Consider the following 17,523-nt stretch of genomic DNA (forward strand, 5'->3'; position numbering starts at 1 on the left):
CATTCTCTGAGGAGAGAGTGATAAGCAGAGGATGTAAGAATGAGTGGCCCTCACGATCGCCAAATCTTTCTCCAGCGGACTTTTGCTTGTTGGGATACCTGAAGTCTCGTGTCTACCGGGGCTCTCCTGCCACTTTGATGGAACTGAAAGATGCTATTCAATTGGCCGTTAGTGACACCGATGCCGACATTTTACACGCAGCTGTAATAGGCGTAGTTACGCGCCTCACTTGCTTAATACCTTGTGGTGGCGGTCATGTTCAGCATATTTTGCTTTAAAATAAAATGTAGTATAATGTTACTGTGCTCTGTTTTCCTGATTTGCATAAACCGTCTCGGTATGACTGTGTGACCGCGATCTATCGGTCATTTTAAATACATTTTTTAATGGAAATAACGAAATTCAAAGGCTCTCTAAACATATTCCGCAAACCGCAATTTTTTTCGACCATTACTTTTTTTATTATGATTTTTTGAAATTTGCACGAATTTATGCTGCACCCGGTATATAAATAAGAACTTTAACTCTAGTGTTAGCAGGTATCAAGCCACTATGGAGTTTTAGTAAAATAAGGTCTCGAACCGATGATTTTTTTTTTAAAAAAGATAACTACTACTTATATTTTTCATCTATATTGATTAAATATATCTTTTTTTTAAACTTGATAAATAAAATTTTATTATTTTCAAAAGTATTAACCCTTAGAAGCTTGGATTTCCAAATTAAGTTTTAAAAAAATATAAATGCGTTCATTGCAGTATTCAGATAAAGGGAAAAATAATTTTAAAAATCACAATACATATTTTAGTATATTTTAGTCCAAAGTATCAAAATTGATAATCCTAAAAATAACTAGATTTTCTTCATGCAAATCAGGCCTTTGCTAAACATAATTATACTTATAGTAAAAATAAGATATTAACATACCTCAAACGAATTTTCATTTTTTTAGAAAAATGAAATGCGTCAAAGACTTATTCCGCTAAATTTTTTAAAAAATATATCATTCATTCAGTACGGCGGAAAAACAAAATGTCATATTATTTGAACAATTTTGACAGCTGAATTTATTTTTTTAACTTTTGTTCAAAAGAGCATTATGCAATGATAACATAAATACAGCCAAATATTTTAAAAAACCAATTGCAAGAGTACAATTCGATTTGAAATTTCGGTATCAAATTTGAAACTTTGAGCACTTAAAGGTTAAGATATCATACGAGATTGCCGTATCTATTCATCTGCGAAATTATGCTCATTGTTGTATTTTCAATATGCTAATTTGAAATCGCTACAAATTCTTCGAAATGGATTAGTTCTCTTTGTTACTTTATACGAAATGCAACGCTTAAGTTCTCTGCTTCATTCATTCACAATTCCGAGACACGCCTTGATTCTTTCACCTGTATAATTCCTTACAATAAACTCTTTTCTGAAACATCATTGGTCTGCTCGTTTGGAAATTATATCACGCTACATTTGTAGCAAAGAAAAATTATCTTAGTGAATATTTTCAATGAACTCGTTTAGATCTAGAACAAAAGGGAAATCTTTTCAAATATGTTCAGCAAAAGGAAGTTCCACATTTCAGTTATGCTCCGGAATGGTTGCCTTTCCTCCCTTCTACTCTGTGCTTCATTGTCCCATTCGGGAGGAAGCATTTGGGGAAACATTTACCGCTGTCTTTACTAAATCTCTGGAATTTGCTTCCACTATTTATCTATAGCGTTGGAGCAGAATGAATTCCGTATAGCAAAGGTGCAAATTATTCGCTGTAATCGTCAAGCCTAGATGGAGGAGCGCGATAGCGAACAGATTAATTACGGTATATTAAGTTCTGTATCACCAAACGGGGAGTGAGTTATTATCAGTTACCGTGGCTTATAGGGCAAACATATCTGGGGAACTAGATAGGAAATTGGAGGGAGACGAAGTCAGAGGGTTTGATGCAAATACTTTATGGTCAAACTAATTGAAAATCTGTTTCTAAATTTACTTGTTCACTAACGCGCGGGTTTCTGAATGGGTTCAGAAGTGGAAATTAAAATGGTTGTGTTTCGAAATTTTATGAATGGGGAATTGTAGCAAATTGTGGGAGTCCATTTAATGGGATCGATATTGTTGTTGTGGGGAAGAGTGTTTGGATCAAAATGAACTAGGTTAATTCTGTGTTTATTTGTAATATATGTTCACACTGACAAATATATGTTCAAACTGGCAAACAAATATAAATGAATTTGAACAAATATATGTTCAAACTTGCAAACAAATATAAATGAATTTGAACAAATATATGTTCAAACTTGCAAACAAATATAAATGAATTTGAACAAATATATGTTCAAACTGACAAACAGATATAAATGAATTTGAACAAATATGTGTTCAAACTGGCAAACAAATATAAATGAATTTGAACAATTATATGTTCAAACTGGCAAACAAATATAAATGAATTTGAACAAATATGTGTTCAAACTTGCAAACAAATATAAATGAATTTGAACAATTATATGTTCAAACTGACAAACAAATATAAATGAATTTGAACCAATATGTGTTCAAACTGACAAACAAATATAAATGAATTTGAACAAATATGTGTTCAAACTGGCAAACAAATATAAATGAATTTGAACAATTATATGTTCAAACTGACAAACAAATATAAATGAATTTGAACAAATATGTGTTCAAACTGGCAAACAAATATAAATGAATTTCAACAATTATATGTTCAAACTGACAAACAAATATAAATGAATTTGAACAAATATGTGTTCAAACTGGCAAACAAATATAAATGAATTTGAACAAATATATGTTCAAACTGGCAAACGAATATAAATGGATTTGAACAAATATGTGTTCAAACTGACAAATAAATATAAATCAATTTGGACAAATATAAGTTAAAATTCACTGATTGATGTATCATATGTTGCCATAAACTATATATCACTCTCACTATCTATATATGTAATATAGTTTATTCGAAGAAAGCAAACTTTGTTTACTTGTATCAGAAAATAGCATATTTCTTTTATGTTTCTCTGAGGCATGATGAAAAATATTGAGTTAACTAACTGATTGCAAATTCAAATCTAAAAGCACTTGAAATCAGTTTAAGAAACCCGTGTTCATTGTTATTCCTGCCAAGTAATTGCCGTTCTTGAACTTTGCTCTCACTTAATTTTATTTAATAAAATATAAATATGGCCAATAATATATTTGTCTCTTGCATAGAATTGGCGTAGAATGGTTACGAAATATTAACCTTTGGCGTGAATTTAGATTTTTACTAAGTCTATCATGTCATTCTTGGTTACTTATTTGGCGATTAATCCCTGACATACTGTTAATAGCATCCAAAAATCAAATTTGGGTTTTAGACGAGTTTTTCCCAGTCGATTGAAACAACAATAATGCAACTAAGTTATCGGGTTTACATGTTTCTAAAAGTACAGACTGACTGACAGTCAATCCCTTATTTGATTTGGCTCAAAATTTAGTAGGTGTCTAGACAATATTAATTCTATGTATCAAATTTCATCTATCTAGCTCTTTGTTTTGTAGCTATCGTATTAAATTATAAACTAACAGCCGCACCGATAGATTTCCTTTGAGCGAAGTTTACTCAAAATTTAATAGAAATCTATGCATTTAATATAAAGGCTGTATACCAAATTTTATCGCTCTAGATCAAAGCAGTTTTGAATCATATTTGTCACAGACAGACGGACATTTTTCAAAAATGTGTTTTTCGAACTCAGGGTGGTCTAAAACGTAGAGATTCGTCAAAATCTCGAGTTCGAAATTTTTGAAGATTACTATGCTTTCTCTATACTACGTAGACGAGAAAGTAAAAAATGGTTATAAAACGCTTATTAACCCTTCGAAGCCGGACCGTTTTTTCTGTTTCTATAGAATACCGCTCTCTAGAATCACTACATTTATGGAACGCACACGAATAAAATTACTTTTTTTCAGCGAAGCGAATTGTTTTTAAATCAAACGCCAAAAACAATGCTGCAAGCCGAAATGTATGGAAGAATGTGGTCAATTTTTTTCTGCATCAAAAATGATGCAAGTCAAATGAGTTGTTCCAGTTTATGATATCCGTTGAGCATCTCGACATCACATTACAACTTCATATATGACAATGCATATTTATATGTTGTTGTTGCTGCTGTTTCTAATGGCAGGTGTCATAGACAAGCCCGCTGACGAAGTCAGCGTTTTTAAGCCGAGAAAGCGTGTTTTCTTTTTCAATAGCGCCATTTAGGGCCAAGAGTGCATATTCGCTACTCAAGCGTCTCAACCCTTTTTAGTGGGTGGACTTCATTCATGCATTCCATTGATTCATCCACAGATCGTAATTTCGACCTGAATCAGAGAACGATCACCTCTGATCCTGTACCCCCAAGTATTGTCTCGACTTGGGGGACTTTGTAGCCACGACAGATTTATACGTGCGCCAGCCACCACACACACGGAGAGTCTTCGGCAGCGAGGTTCGCACTCTCAACCGAAGGAATGCGAATCCTACACCCTACCAACCAAGCTATCCCGGCATATTTATATGTTATATGTCATAGGCAAAATTCTTTTATAATCATACTATAATTCCTCTACAATCCCCCTCCCCATATTGCGTCTACATTTTATGTTTGCAATCCAATGTTTCACCGTAAAAGTGACTCGCTCTTGTTTGCCTGACCTACACTTACCATGGTTTTAGAAACACCCTGTATATACAATCGGAGGTTAATAAATATCTAGAAAAACAGAATTCAAACAATTTATGGAGAAGCCAAACAATATTAATACTTCAGATCGATTAAGAATAGGATTTTTGTTTCATCAAAATATACCACAGACAAACTCGGATCGAAAACTTGTTATTAATGAGATTTTATATAGAAAAGATGCGCTTTGCCTGTAAAAGAAATCGTAAACTTTCTTAAAATTTTATTGACTATTTTAAAGGATCAAATTTATGTTTCATATTCTGATCAGGTACAGAAGTTTCTTCAACAGCTAGTTAAAAATTATGGTTATGGTTTTGAAAACTTTTACCGGAGTTAACGTTGCATTAACTTTCCAACGGATGCAACTGTTCCAACACTCACGCTGCCAGCATTTTATTATGGCATATTCAAATATTACGCCTGGCTGAAAGATTACAGTTTGTTCCGCATATTAATCTAGGACTGCATTAAACAGATGTTTGAATAAATATATATTACAAAATATAAATATCTTAAATTTAAGCGGAATACATGGATATCTAATGATTTTGTAAAAAGAAAATTTCGAAAATTATTGAAAAAAGGAAGTAAGAACTTACAAAATTACATGCGTTATTTTTCTTCACTGAAATTAAGCTTGTTAATTGCTTATGAATATCTTCAGAAATCTTGGAACAAAACTTTCTATTTCATGTTTTGAAACGAAATAACAAGAAACAAACAAAAATTAAATCAAAAAATGTGATTAAGTTGTTTAAAAGCTTAATATACCTTAACCCCCCCCCAATCATTTTAAATAAAACTATATCGTCATTTCATTCTCGCTGAAATATGCATTGTTCTATTTATTCCTTGCTTTGGTTAAAAATATTATTATAAAATTTGTATAAAGTTTAAGTATACTGCTGTTTGAGCAACTATCATACAGAATTCAGAGGGTCGCGGTGGCATGGGGTAAGGCCTCGGCTTCGGAATCGGAGGGTTTCAGGTTCGAGACTCTATTCCACCGAAGAACCGTCGTGTAAACTGGTCTGGTGCACGTTAAACATCCGCGACAAACGTCCTCCCGTTGATGTGCTGTGGTGTGGAGAGGGGGGATGCCAGCTCAGATGTCGCCATCGTCATCTAACCTAGGTTCAAAAAATGACGAGGTCCGTCTCAAAATAGCCCTAGTGTTGTTTTAAAATGAGACGTTAATATAATTAAACTAAACTAAACTTAAAGAATGTTAAATTGAAAAGAAAGAAATGGAAGAAAGTTTTTTTTTTTTAGTTTGTATGGCACATCTTATAAATAATCATTAACCTTTTAAATCTTTCTTTTTTATTATCTATTTAAAGGACGTCTTCTATTTCGGGAATGCTGTCTTACTGATTGAATTAAGAATCCGTAGAATACTTCGCTTGCCGATTATGTGCCATTTTTGTATCGAATTAAGGCATATTTGAAACTTAAATGTGATTTCAAAATTTAAAAATTGCTAATTCTAAGCCCGAAAGAAGTAAAAGCATGACGATTAAGGGTAAACTAAAAATTTTATTTTAAAAATATATCTTGTTGTAGTTTAGTTTAGTTATATTAACGTCCCGTTTTAAAGCAACACTAGGGCTATTTTGGGACTGACCTTGTAATTTTGAACCGCGGTCAGATGACGATATATCGTTGTAAGTCAGTTTTTTTTTTTTATTAAAAAGTAGGTGAACTAATTTGCACTAATTCAGATTTCCTGTTATTAAATATTTATCATTGAAGAAAATTGTTAGAAACATTTACACTACATTTTACTCTTAAAATTTTTAAAAACTATAATAAGTCATAGGACAGTTAATAGACAAATGATTTTAGAATTAACACTTGACATTTCCAAGAATCATAGACTTTTAATTATTTTTTTATAAATTTTGGAATTTATCTTTTACTCCCATCGCATACAATAATGTATTTAATTAGTGTATTGAATTACATAATTTTATATTTAAATCTGTAATTAAATCAAGGTAATTAATTACTTATATTTAAAAACTAATTCAGCTCGCATAAATTTTTCAGATTCCTTTGCCATTAAAGGATCAAAATAAAATCTCGTCTAATTAGTAGATTAAATACATTATTAAACCAAAAGATTAATTATTTAAATTTTTAAAATTATCTCAAAATTCCATTATAAGTTTCGACATTAATTTCAAAATCTGAAATTCTTGGAAAATTAAGGTAAAAGAAAATTTCTTCCATTAGATTTTGGTCGATACCTTATAATTGATTCAATGATGCGAACGAATTATAAATAATAGATAAAGAAAATATTATAAGCGTTTTTGTTGCTTTCAAAGCTTCTTTCCTATAATTATATGAACGAAATTGTGGCATTCCCATAAAGAGAAACGCTCGCAGCCTTTTAATAGATCGCTACAGTTGAGAGCAAGCTTTCTATCATGAAATGGCATCTAAGCCTCGTTCATGAATAGCAACTAAATTCCCTTTTTGGAAATGCTTCAATTAGAAAGCCGTCCGTTTCTATATTTGCGGATACACGGCTATCAATAATAAACTCTTTCATCTAACCCACATCCAATGAGCGAGATCGAAAATTTCACCATGCGATTCCCCTTGTACGGGAAGATTGATTTAACGAGTCTTAGTGTCAGTTCAACCAGAACAGCATGGCCGCTGATAAAGGATCAAATTGCTTTCTGCACACGGATATCTAATGCGCCCCACGGAACTCGAGTACGTGTCTCGAAAGGCAAAAATGCCGCCTAATAAAATGAGTGTTTTAGAGAATGCGGTGACATTCATTTTAGGGTGTCCATCAGTGGTGATAATATTTTTATGCGGGTTGATGGCTTGGTGTTGTGATATAAGTGATAAATTTCACTTGTCTTAATGCGGGAATGAACTGTACGCGCTGGGGCTCAGATAAGGATCTGTGGTAATGCTTGCTTACAATGGAAGGCGTTGACTCATGAAGGTAAGAACATAGCAAGTTGGTAAATAAACGATTCATTTATCATTTTTCTTTGCCCTCATTTAATCGTGAGGGAACAAAAGCGTGAACTTTTCATTCTTTCTCTCCTGTAGATATTCATTTCGTATTTATATATGAGAAAGTGTAAGAGCGGGACGATATTTTATTGTGATTTATCATATCAGCCTAATTTAATATCTGATATCTCGTGTTGTGTACCACCATACTGTTGATATTTTATATGTGGTGTACTACTTGTACTACCATTTCGAGTAAAAATATCTTATAAAGTGTATTTATAAGGTCAGTTTTTAGCCTAATGTACAGCCCTTGAGTTAAGACTTGTTATTATAAATAAACAATTATCCTCCCAATTACTCTTTGGACTTTAAAGGGCTAAACTTTCTGAAATAGATTTTAACTCTAAGAAAGATTTCTCTATGGCACTTTTTAATAAACATCCATTTTATCATTTGAGATATGTCTTACTATTGTAAACATTTTAGTGTGTATTTTTCGTTGTGATGAATAATATATATATGTAATGATATTTTGAAATCTAATTTAAATCCTGATTCATTTTCTAGTTTTTATCTTAATTTAACTCATATTAACTACATTTTAAAATGTTCTCTTATTTCCTGATCCAATTCCACTTTTTATTTAATTAATTATACACTTGCGCTACAAAACTGCAAATTTTGGCATTTTCACATGCACTGAATGAAGGGATAAAAATATTTACTGCTTAGCACATTCTTTTAAAGATACCTGGATTTCCCTATCCTAAATCTACACCTGTCAAAAAAAATCCCTATCAAAATATCATTGTAAAGATCATCGAAGGGAAAATTTCTGTCTCTTTTGCTCTTGTATCGCGATGTGAGCGGATTTCAGTTTTATCATCGCTTCTTGTACATAATATTCCTTCCGGATGAAATAAACCGGAGTTAAAAATTCAAAAGTGTCTTCGACCACGCGTCTGCTAAAAAATGGTTTACCTTAAATATACATAATTTCAATTCGTAAGATGAATCACAACACCTATATTTGTAGAGTAGAAAGGAAAGAATTTTTCATTTTTTTATATTAAATATGATTTCTTAATCGTTTTATTTGCAAATGGATGAATTATCGCTCAAAACATATTCCCTATTTTTTATTTGATATTGTTTATTATTTCGCTTCAATGATTTAAACAAAAATGTATGTACAAAACATTATACCGTTGTTGTTTGAAGTTTAGAAATATCAAATGCCGATTTTCAAAATTTTTTCATTTCAAAAATTTGACTTGAAAAATTTATTTTTAAGCATTTTTCAAACGGTAAAACATATTAGTAGATATCATTGAAATATTTTTGTTTTCTGACTTTTTAATAAATAATTTTTCAACTGATAGAGCAATTACAGTTAGATTTTTTTTCTAATTTTCATCTAATCCGTATAGAAGTAAGAGAGTGTTAACATATATATAGTGCAGATAAACCATCTCGGTATGCTGAATTCGAAAAAAAAAGAATATTTCATAAACAAATTATCGTACATTTTTAGTTCTTGTATATACTTTTCGATGGAAAATTAGTCAGTTATAACTGTTATATGTGGTAACGTGTTAAACCATTTGCTTCGTTCATAAAAGGCCATTTTATTGCTTAATTCATTTAATTTTAATTGATTAAATAGTAAAATTGTTATAAATTCACGTCAATTAATTCTCTTTCTTTCCTTTTAGATATAATGAGAGGAAATCTCAAGAACTCGGTTCACATCATGGTCATGTCGATGTGGCGTCGAAAATACATCCTGGCTTCCTGCGCCATAATATGGGCAGTGTTCTATTTATACCTGCATTACACGACTGTCCCCGAAGATACTGGCTACTCTTCAAGTGGAATATCTGTGAAGCATCCGATTGATATCGAGTTTGCCAACGGAAAGCTAATGAAACAAACCACCGGACTTAAACTTATCAACAAACTCACTGACACTTCTTCAACATCGCCGAAAGAGAACAAGTTTTCTACTGAAAATACAGATTTAATCCAAACTTTGCCAAGTGATCATTACAAGCATATGACAGAGGAAGAAATTCGTGTCCATCGAATGAATGAAAAACTTGAAAGGGAAAAGCACAGGCAAAAATCAGTGAGAGAAAAGTTCAGCGACAAAGGCATCAAACAAACCTCGATACAAGTGAAACCGAAATCTAAATCAATTGGCTATGAAGCGGAAATGTTTAATGTTTCTACTTCAACAACAGAAGAACCGACATACATTCCACCACTGCGTTTGGTTCATTTTGATTTAAAGGGGGCTCCACCAAAAATTACCTACTTTAAATCCATTTTTCCTTTGCTCAAATTCGCTGGTGCAAATGGCATACTAATGGAATATGAAGACACTTTCCCATTTTCGGGTCCATTAGCCCACATAGCAGCTGAAAATGCTTATACGAAAAAGCAAATTCGATACATACTGGAGTTGGCAAAAAATCATGACTTGATTGTCATACCTCTGATTCAAACCTTTGGGCATTTGGAATTTGTTTTGAAGCTATCGGAATTTAAACACTTGCGGGAAGTGGAAGATATTCCACAATCAGTATGTCCAACGAATAACAACACATTGGCGATGGTTAAGATGATGGTAGATCAAATTATGGCATTGCATTCTGACTCTAAATGGCTCCACATTGGTTGTGATGAAGTTTATCAGCTCGGGCAGTGTTCAAGATGTTCGAGGTATGATCGAAATAGTCTTTTCTTGGCTTACGTGCGTAAAGTAGCGAAATACGTTAAAGAAAAGTACAATGTCACGCCAATCATTTGGGATGATATGTTACGGCATGTGACTGTCGCTGAAATGAATAAATATGAGATTGGGCAACTTGTTGAGCCAATGGCATGGACATATGTTGAAGATGTCTATTTATTTCTTCCCAATAGTCTATGGGAGAAATACAGTCAAGTGTTTCCATTTATGTGGACAGCCAGCGCTTTTAAAGGTGCTTTTGGGGAAACTCTAACAGTTCCCGATGCGAAACGGCATTTGGAAAATAATAAAGCCTGGTTAGCAGTCATGAATGAATACAATAATGAATTCAGCGGTTTCCGTGGCATTGCTCTTACAGGGTGGCAGAGATACGATCATTTTGCCTCGTTATGCGAGCTTCTGCCGGCAGCATTGCCCTCACTTGTCTTAAACCTCCTTACAGTATCCCAAGGGCAGTTTAACAAAGAAGTTTTTCCGAAGATGCAGGAACTTTTAGAATGTTCTTCTCGGGCTCATTATCATCTAGATTTGGAACATGATCCGTACATGTGGAGAGCTCTTGGCGTATGCTTTTTCCCTGGGTCTGCAGTTTTCAGAATCACGCTTCGTCACAACGAGGTTACCAAATCTTTGGATAAGTACATCAATGATATAACCGTTCACAAAGGATGGATGACGGAATACAATCTCAACCATAACTTTTCGAGCCCATTGAGAGTTCAAGAACTTTTGAAAGATTTCAGCTACTATAATTCGTCCTTGAATATGTTGCAAGAAGCAGCTGTGAAGGCACTCAGAGAGATATATGACGATGATACCGTGAGCGAATGGATCGAGCTCAATATTTATCCATACGTCAAAGAAATGAAAAAGATTTGGGTGCGAGGGCAGAGACTCAAGAAATATCAAACTTGGCCACGCAGACCTTTGCCAAGAGTTGTGAATCTACCACCTCCACCAAGCATTGATATGGGTATTGTTGCGTCCTGAAAAACAGCTTTTATTTTCTACTTATGCATGAATGTGATCGGACTTCTAATCGTTTTGCGTATAATGAAGTCGATCTGAAGTACTAAACTGTCTGTCTTGCATGTAACAATGTCAGTAGAGTATCATTTAAAATCTCAACGGATTAATAGTTGCATATAATTTTAAAATGTGTACAACTTCATGAAAGATTAACGCTTGTATTTTTAAAAATTTCCCAGATGTTGCCTTTTGGAAAAATGAAAAGTTTTCTTTTTGCACGTGAAGATGTTTTTCAGAAGATGAAATTCAAAATATGGCAAGATCTTATCATAATTTTATAATTTAATATTTCATATGACGATGCACAATATAGGTATATCGGATAGAAGTGAACGAATTGCCAATTTTTATCTAAAAATATGAAACGGAATGAAATTGAAAAGTTAAATAATTTTGCCATAAATTGGAAAAAAGGGACCAGAAATTGATGCGACGCAGTGCTGCTCTATGAAACTATCAGCTTTCAAATCAACAACTTAAGACATTGACAAGAAAAAACTTGAGACATTGAGAGTTGTGATGTCCATTTAAAAAGAACTTCAACTGATTAAACGTTTTCAAAAAAATTATTTCAGGGGCCAACTCACAGTTGCTAGCGATTCTTGTAATAAGCTACATTCTAGAAAACAATTGAGACATCAGATGCTTTTAAAAAGATACTATTTTTGATAAACTTCAAACAAAAATTCAATGGACTCGTATATTCCTTCCCCTACAATCTACGATTAAAACACGCATTGACAATATGAGGCACATTTCGTGTTCTCCTTTGACAATTATAAATTCGCACAAGTTATTAGATAAATTAGAAATTAACAAGAAGATATAATGTAATCATATAGATATGCACAAATTTCACAAATTACGACACACATCGATGAATATACCTTAATAGAATTCTTGTTGACGAAGCTTTAGACACATTAGTGACACAAAGTGATACACTTCATATGAAATTTCAATATGTTTTGATAAAAAATAAGCATTTTCATGTTATGTTTTCTCACCATTTTATTCCAATAAAAGCTTCTCCATCAGCTAACAAATATTCACTTTTATTTTGAATTGTATTTCATGTTATTGGGCATCAAAACTCCGACCAAGACTTCCAATGTTTCAGGAAATTTCAATGAGATATTCTTTTCTGTTCATTTTCCCTTTAATATTTTAAGCTGAAGAAGTCTTCTTTTTCATTCCAATTAAAATAAATTCCTTTTTCATTCTTGGATTATTAATGATATGCAGGGTGATTCAAAATTTTGAAGCAACTTTAGAAATCGGTCATTCGCAATCGTTTTAAAATAGAAAGATACGGATTGCACAAAAAACTTGAAAAAGAATCGAATTACATTCTCTTGAAATCAGAATTTGGTAGCGTTATTTACAATTTACATAACTAGATGGTTCTGCAATTGGTGGAAAGTCCTGATAATAAATAATTGATAAAGCTATATTATTGCTTGTAGTGTCGTCTTCAAATTAATAACACAGCTATCAGGCAAGTAACCAAAATTTTATATCAGTAAGCATCATTACTGTTGCTAATGTTCTACCATACCATTTAAAAGGTGTTCAGTAACGCAAAAAATGTGCTTTCTCTTCTGACAGTTGGGCTTTTGAATAAAGGAAGAAGCGTTAAATAATTGTAAACCATTACTCCAATCAATGTGAAACCCAGCTATCAAGCAAGTAACCAAAATTTTATATCAATAATGTTGATGATATTCTGCCATACCATAAAAAATGCGCATAATGCATCGATTAATCATTAACCCAGTTATCAGGCAAGTAACCAAAATTTTATATCAATAATGTTGATGATATTCTGCCATACCATAAAAAATGTGCATAATGCATCGATCAATCAGTAACCCAGCTATCAAGCAAGTAACCAAAATTTTATATCAATAATGTTGATGATATTCTGCCATACCATAAAAAATGTGCATAATGCATCGATCAATCAGTAACCCAGTTATCAGGCAAGTAACCAATATTGTATATCAATAATGTTGATGATATTCTGCCATACCATAAAAAATGTGCATAATGCATCGATCAATGTGAAACCCAGCTATCAAGCAAGTAACCAAAATTTTATATCAATAATGTTGATGATATTCTGCCATACCATAAAAAATGCGCATAATGCATCGATTAATCATTAACCCAGTTATCAGGCAAGTAACCAAAATTTTATATCAATAATGTTGATGATATTCTGCCATACCATAAAAAATGCGCATAATGCATCGATTAATCATTAACCCAGTTATCAGGCAAGTAACCAAAATTTTATATCAATAATGTTGATGATATTCTGCCATACCATAAAAAATGTGCATAATGCATCGATCAATCAGTAACCCAGCTATCAAGCAAGTAACCAAAATTTTATATCAATAATGTTGATGATATTCTGCCATACCATAAAAAATGTGCATAATGCATCGATCAATCAGTAACCCAGTTATCAGGCAAGTAACCAATATTGTATATCAATAATGTTGTTGATATTCTGCCATACCATAAAAAATGTGCATAATGCATCGATCAATCAGTAACCCAGCTATCAAGCAAGTAACCAAAATTTTATATCAATAATGTTGATGATATTCTGCCATACCATAAAAAATGTACATAATGCATCGATCAATCAGTAACCCAGTTATCAGGCAAGTAACCAAAATTTTATATCAATAATGTTGATGATATTCTGCCATACCATAAAAAATGTGCATAATGCATCGATCAATCAGTAACCCAGTTATCAGGCAAGTAACCAAAATTTTATATCAATAATATTGCTGATGTTCTGCCATACCATAAAAAAGGTGATTAATGCTGAAAAAAATGTGCTTTCTCTTCTGACAATTGAGCTTTTGAACGAAGGAAGCCCTGTATAAAAGTATCTCCTTGAGAACCATTGAACCATTTGATGGTTTAAACTGTGCTAGCAACAAATTTTAGTTTCGAGGTGAAAAAAGAACAACTCCTGTTTATTTCTCCTCTTTTTATTTTAAAGTGTTTGCGAATGTTTGACTTTTAAAGCTGCTCAAGATTCCTGAGTTAATCTGCACTTAATTTATCGCTGTTTTATTTCTATCTCCCTTATAAAAATAAGTTTCAATAAGTCAAAAATTATTAATTGATAAAATTGAATTTACATTCAACAAAAATTTGAAATGCAACATTTAAGTCATTTGAACCATAATGATAGGATCTTATTGGATTTTTATCTCTATAAAAAAAATCATCATTTATAAAAATTTTTGACAAGTTAAGTTTATAATAAAGATTATTCTTTTTTATGATTTATGATGCTTACATTTATTACGAATAAATTCGTAGCCTTTTCCTTAATGGACAGGAATTTTCATTTTTTAAGCATTCAAAACATTTAAGATTATAGTCCCCTAGTTTTTGAAAAAAGATGTATCATCTATTGCATAAGCATTCATTTGACAGTCATCTAACGCTCAATGGATGAATGGTTGGTTATTAACTTAGCCTCAAATTATAGCTAAATGCTTTTGAGTAACTGAGCCTCAAGTTATAGCTAAATGCTTATTGGCAGCATCATTCAGTTCAAATTGCTTGAATGTGAAGTGCTGAAATGTTACTCATTTGTATTGTAGTCAGCAAAATTATTGCACTTTTGACCTATATGAACATTTGTTATAAAATCTGTAACAAATGACCATTTTCCTAAAAGAAAGCACTTAAAAATTTAAAATCACAAAATTGTGCATTTGTAGCGTTTCTACATTGATAATTTTTTAAAGCAATTGTATATTTAAAAAGAAAAAAATTATGATAGTCATTGGACGGTTGTTTCTGGATACGTGTATATTTGTTATTTTAATTCTATAATCAAAATCAGTTGGTTCCCCTATTGACACATAAGTAAATTTTATTATAATTTAAATCCATTGTTCTGCATGACTATAAATGTTTTTATATACTTTCCCATTATTCTTTAAAATGTTTCGTTAACCATGTTACTAATAAATAATATAAAACTGTTATTGCATGAATATCTAGTTAAACAATAACATATAATGTATTCTAAGTTTTAAAAAATGAGTATTATGTAATGAAGTGTTAGAAGTAGTTTACTAATTTTCTTTGCTTTTTTGTGAAAGCACAAGTAGTTCTGAATGCTTGGCAGCAGTCATGTACTGATTTTGTATAATTATTGTATATGTTTACATTAATTTTCTAATGTATGCACATTATTGTTGCATGATATAATAAAGTGTTTTCCGTGAAAAATTTGGTATTGATTCTTTCGTTTTATTTTCCTTCAGATACTGAAACAACTGATTGCATTATTAAATTAGATTTTTAAGTAAGAATAACTTTTATTAATACTGTTGCATTTCTAAATTACTTTCGTTACTATAGTAACCATAGGTCGAAGAAAAATAGCAGAATGAACGTATTTCAAGCATACAAAACAGAAATTCTAACAATGCTATGAGCAAGTTCAAAGAAAAAAAATAGAATGTATCTAATGCAAGCATATAAAACTCAAGTGCTAACATATGCCACGTGCAAGGTTGAAATTTCTATGTGCTTGAAAATTAAATGAAGTAAAAGTTTCGATTTTTATAGAAATTATGGTTTACCTAGATGAATATAAGATTTAAAGTGGCAAGTGAAACGGAAAAAGTTTCTAATACTTCCCATATTTTCTGTGCTATTAATACGGATATTTTGAGAAAGTTTAAGGTGTATGTACACACTTAAAACTTCGAAAATCGTTCAAAATATCGAATATTTTTTATTGCTTAATAATGTTGTCTGATCCTTTAGCTTTCAAACGATATCAAGATGTTGTCAATATTCGAAATATTTCTCGAGTTATAGTTATTTTTCTTGAGATGCTTACATTAATAACTCTAGTTACGGTGTTTCTAAAACTCATTTTATGAAGAATGATATTTTTCCACTATGTTGCTTTATTCAAACATCATAACTCAACAAGAAATGAACCAAACACAGTTATTTATATATCAAAATAATCTGTATGATATAGCGGATGTTTTGTGCCTCAATCAAAGTTATATTTATAGAAATAAACTTTTTATAGCTATTTAAAAGTTAAAATTACAGAAAAAATCTCGCTTTTTTTATTCATTGTTGATGAAAAAATTGTTTAAAAAAAAAACTATATATTTTTATAACTTGATTGAGGCAGACAACATGAAGATCAATATTAGGCATCATTTCCAACTAGAATTATGTGTCTGTACAAATTAGAATTTAAGATATCATGTTTCAAAAAACAGGCTAATTAGCTCATTAAATATTAATTAATTAATTAATAATCAGTGTAATATGGTTTTTTCTCACTGAAATGAGTTCAAACATATATTAATGACCTACTGTGAAAAAACTGGATTTTTAAAGTTGAAATTAAAAAAAAAATTGTCAAGTGTGTACGTACACCTTAAGGGTTACTTTCATATTACTTTTATATTGTTAATATACTTACATTAATAATACAGAATGCCGGCTTCCTGTCATAAGGGTATCATGTCTTCCCCGTGATCAGGGCTTCCCAGTTCGGGCATGGTTGTTCTTCTGTGTTCAATCTGTAAGGTGTGCCCTCCTGTAAAACGGGATTGTGTAAGCGAATCTGAAGCATGAAATTGGCGCTACTGAAAAAACAAGAGACGCTCATTCGTCTTAAATCGCTGACAGATAACTGTCAGCTGGCTTGTAAAGTGCCATAAGTCGCAACAACAAGAATAGAGAATGCCCAAAGTGAAGGTTGAGGATTCTTGATTTTACAAAATATTCCCCGTTAAAAGACTTAAGGTGTACGTACACACTTGAAGATTTTTTTTAATTTTAACTTTAAAATTCCAGTTTTTTCACAGTAGGTTATTAATATATGTTTAAACTCATTTCAGTGAGAAAAAACCATATTACACTATTTATTAATTAATTAAATACTATTTAATGAGTTAATTAGCCTATTTTTTGAAACATGAT

General features: G+C 31.6%; 1 protein-coding gene across 1 annotated transcript in view; it reads left to right on the top strand.

The window, feature by feature from the left end:
• Positions 1-15,784, top strand: part of LOC129958547 (hexosaminidase D-like) — a 202,848-nt gene extending 187,064 nt beyond the window's left edge. Inside the window, exon 4 of the mRNA XM_056071088.1 lies at positions 9,452-15,784. Coding sequence (XP_055927063.1) covers positions 9,457-11,481 — 2,025 coding nt within the window. The 5' untranslated portion in view covers positions 9,452-9,456 and the 3' untranslated portion in view covers positions 11,482-15,784. The remainder of the gene's footprint in view (positions 1-9,451) is intronic.
• The last annotated feature ends 1,739 nt before the right edge of the window (positions 15,785-17,523 follow it).

The sequence above is a fragment of the Argiope bruennichi genome, chromosome X1 (genome assembly GCF_947563725.1).
Source record: "Argiope bruennichi chromosome X1, qqArgBrue1.1, whole genome shotgun sequence".
NCBI lineage: Eukaryota > Metazoa > Arthropoda > Arachnida > Araneae > Araneidae > Argiope > Argiope bruennichi.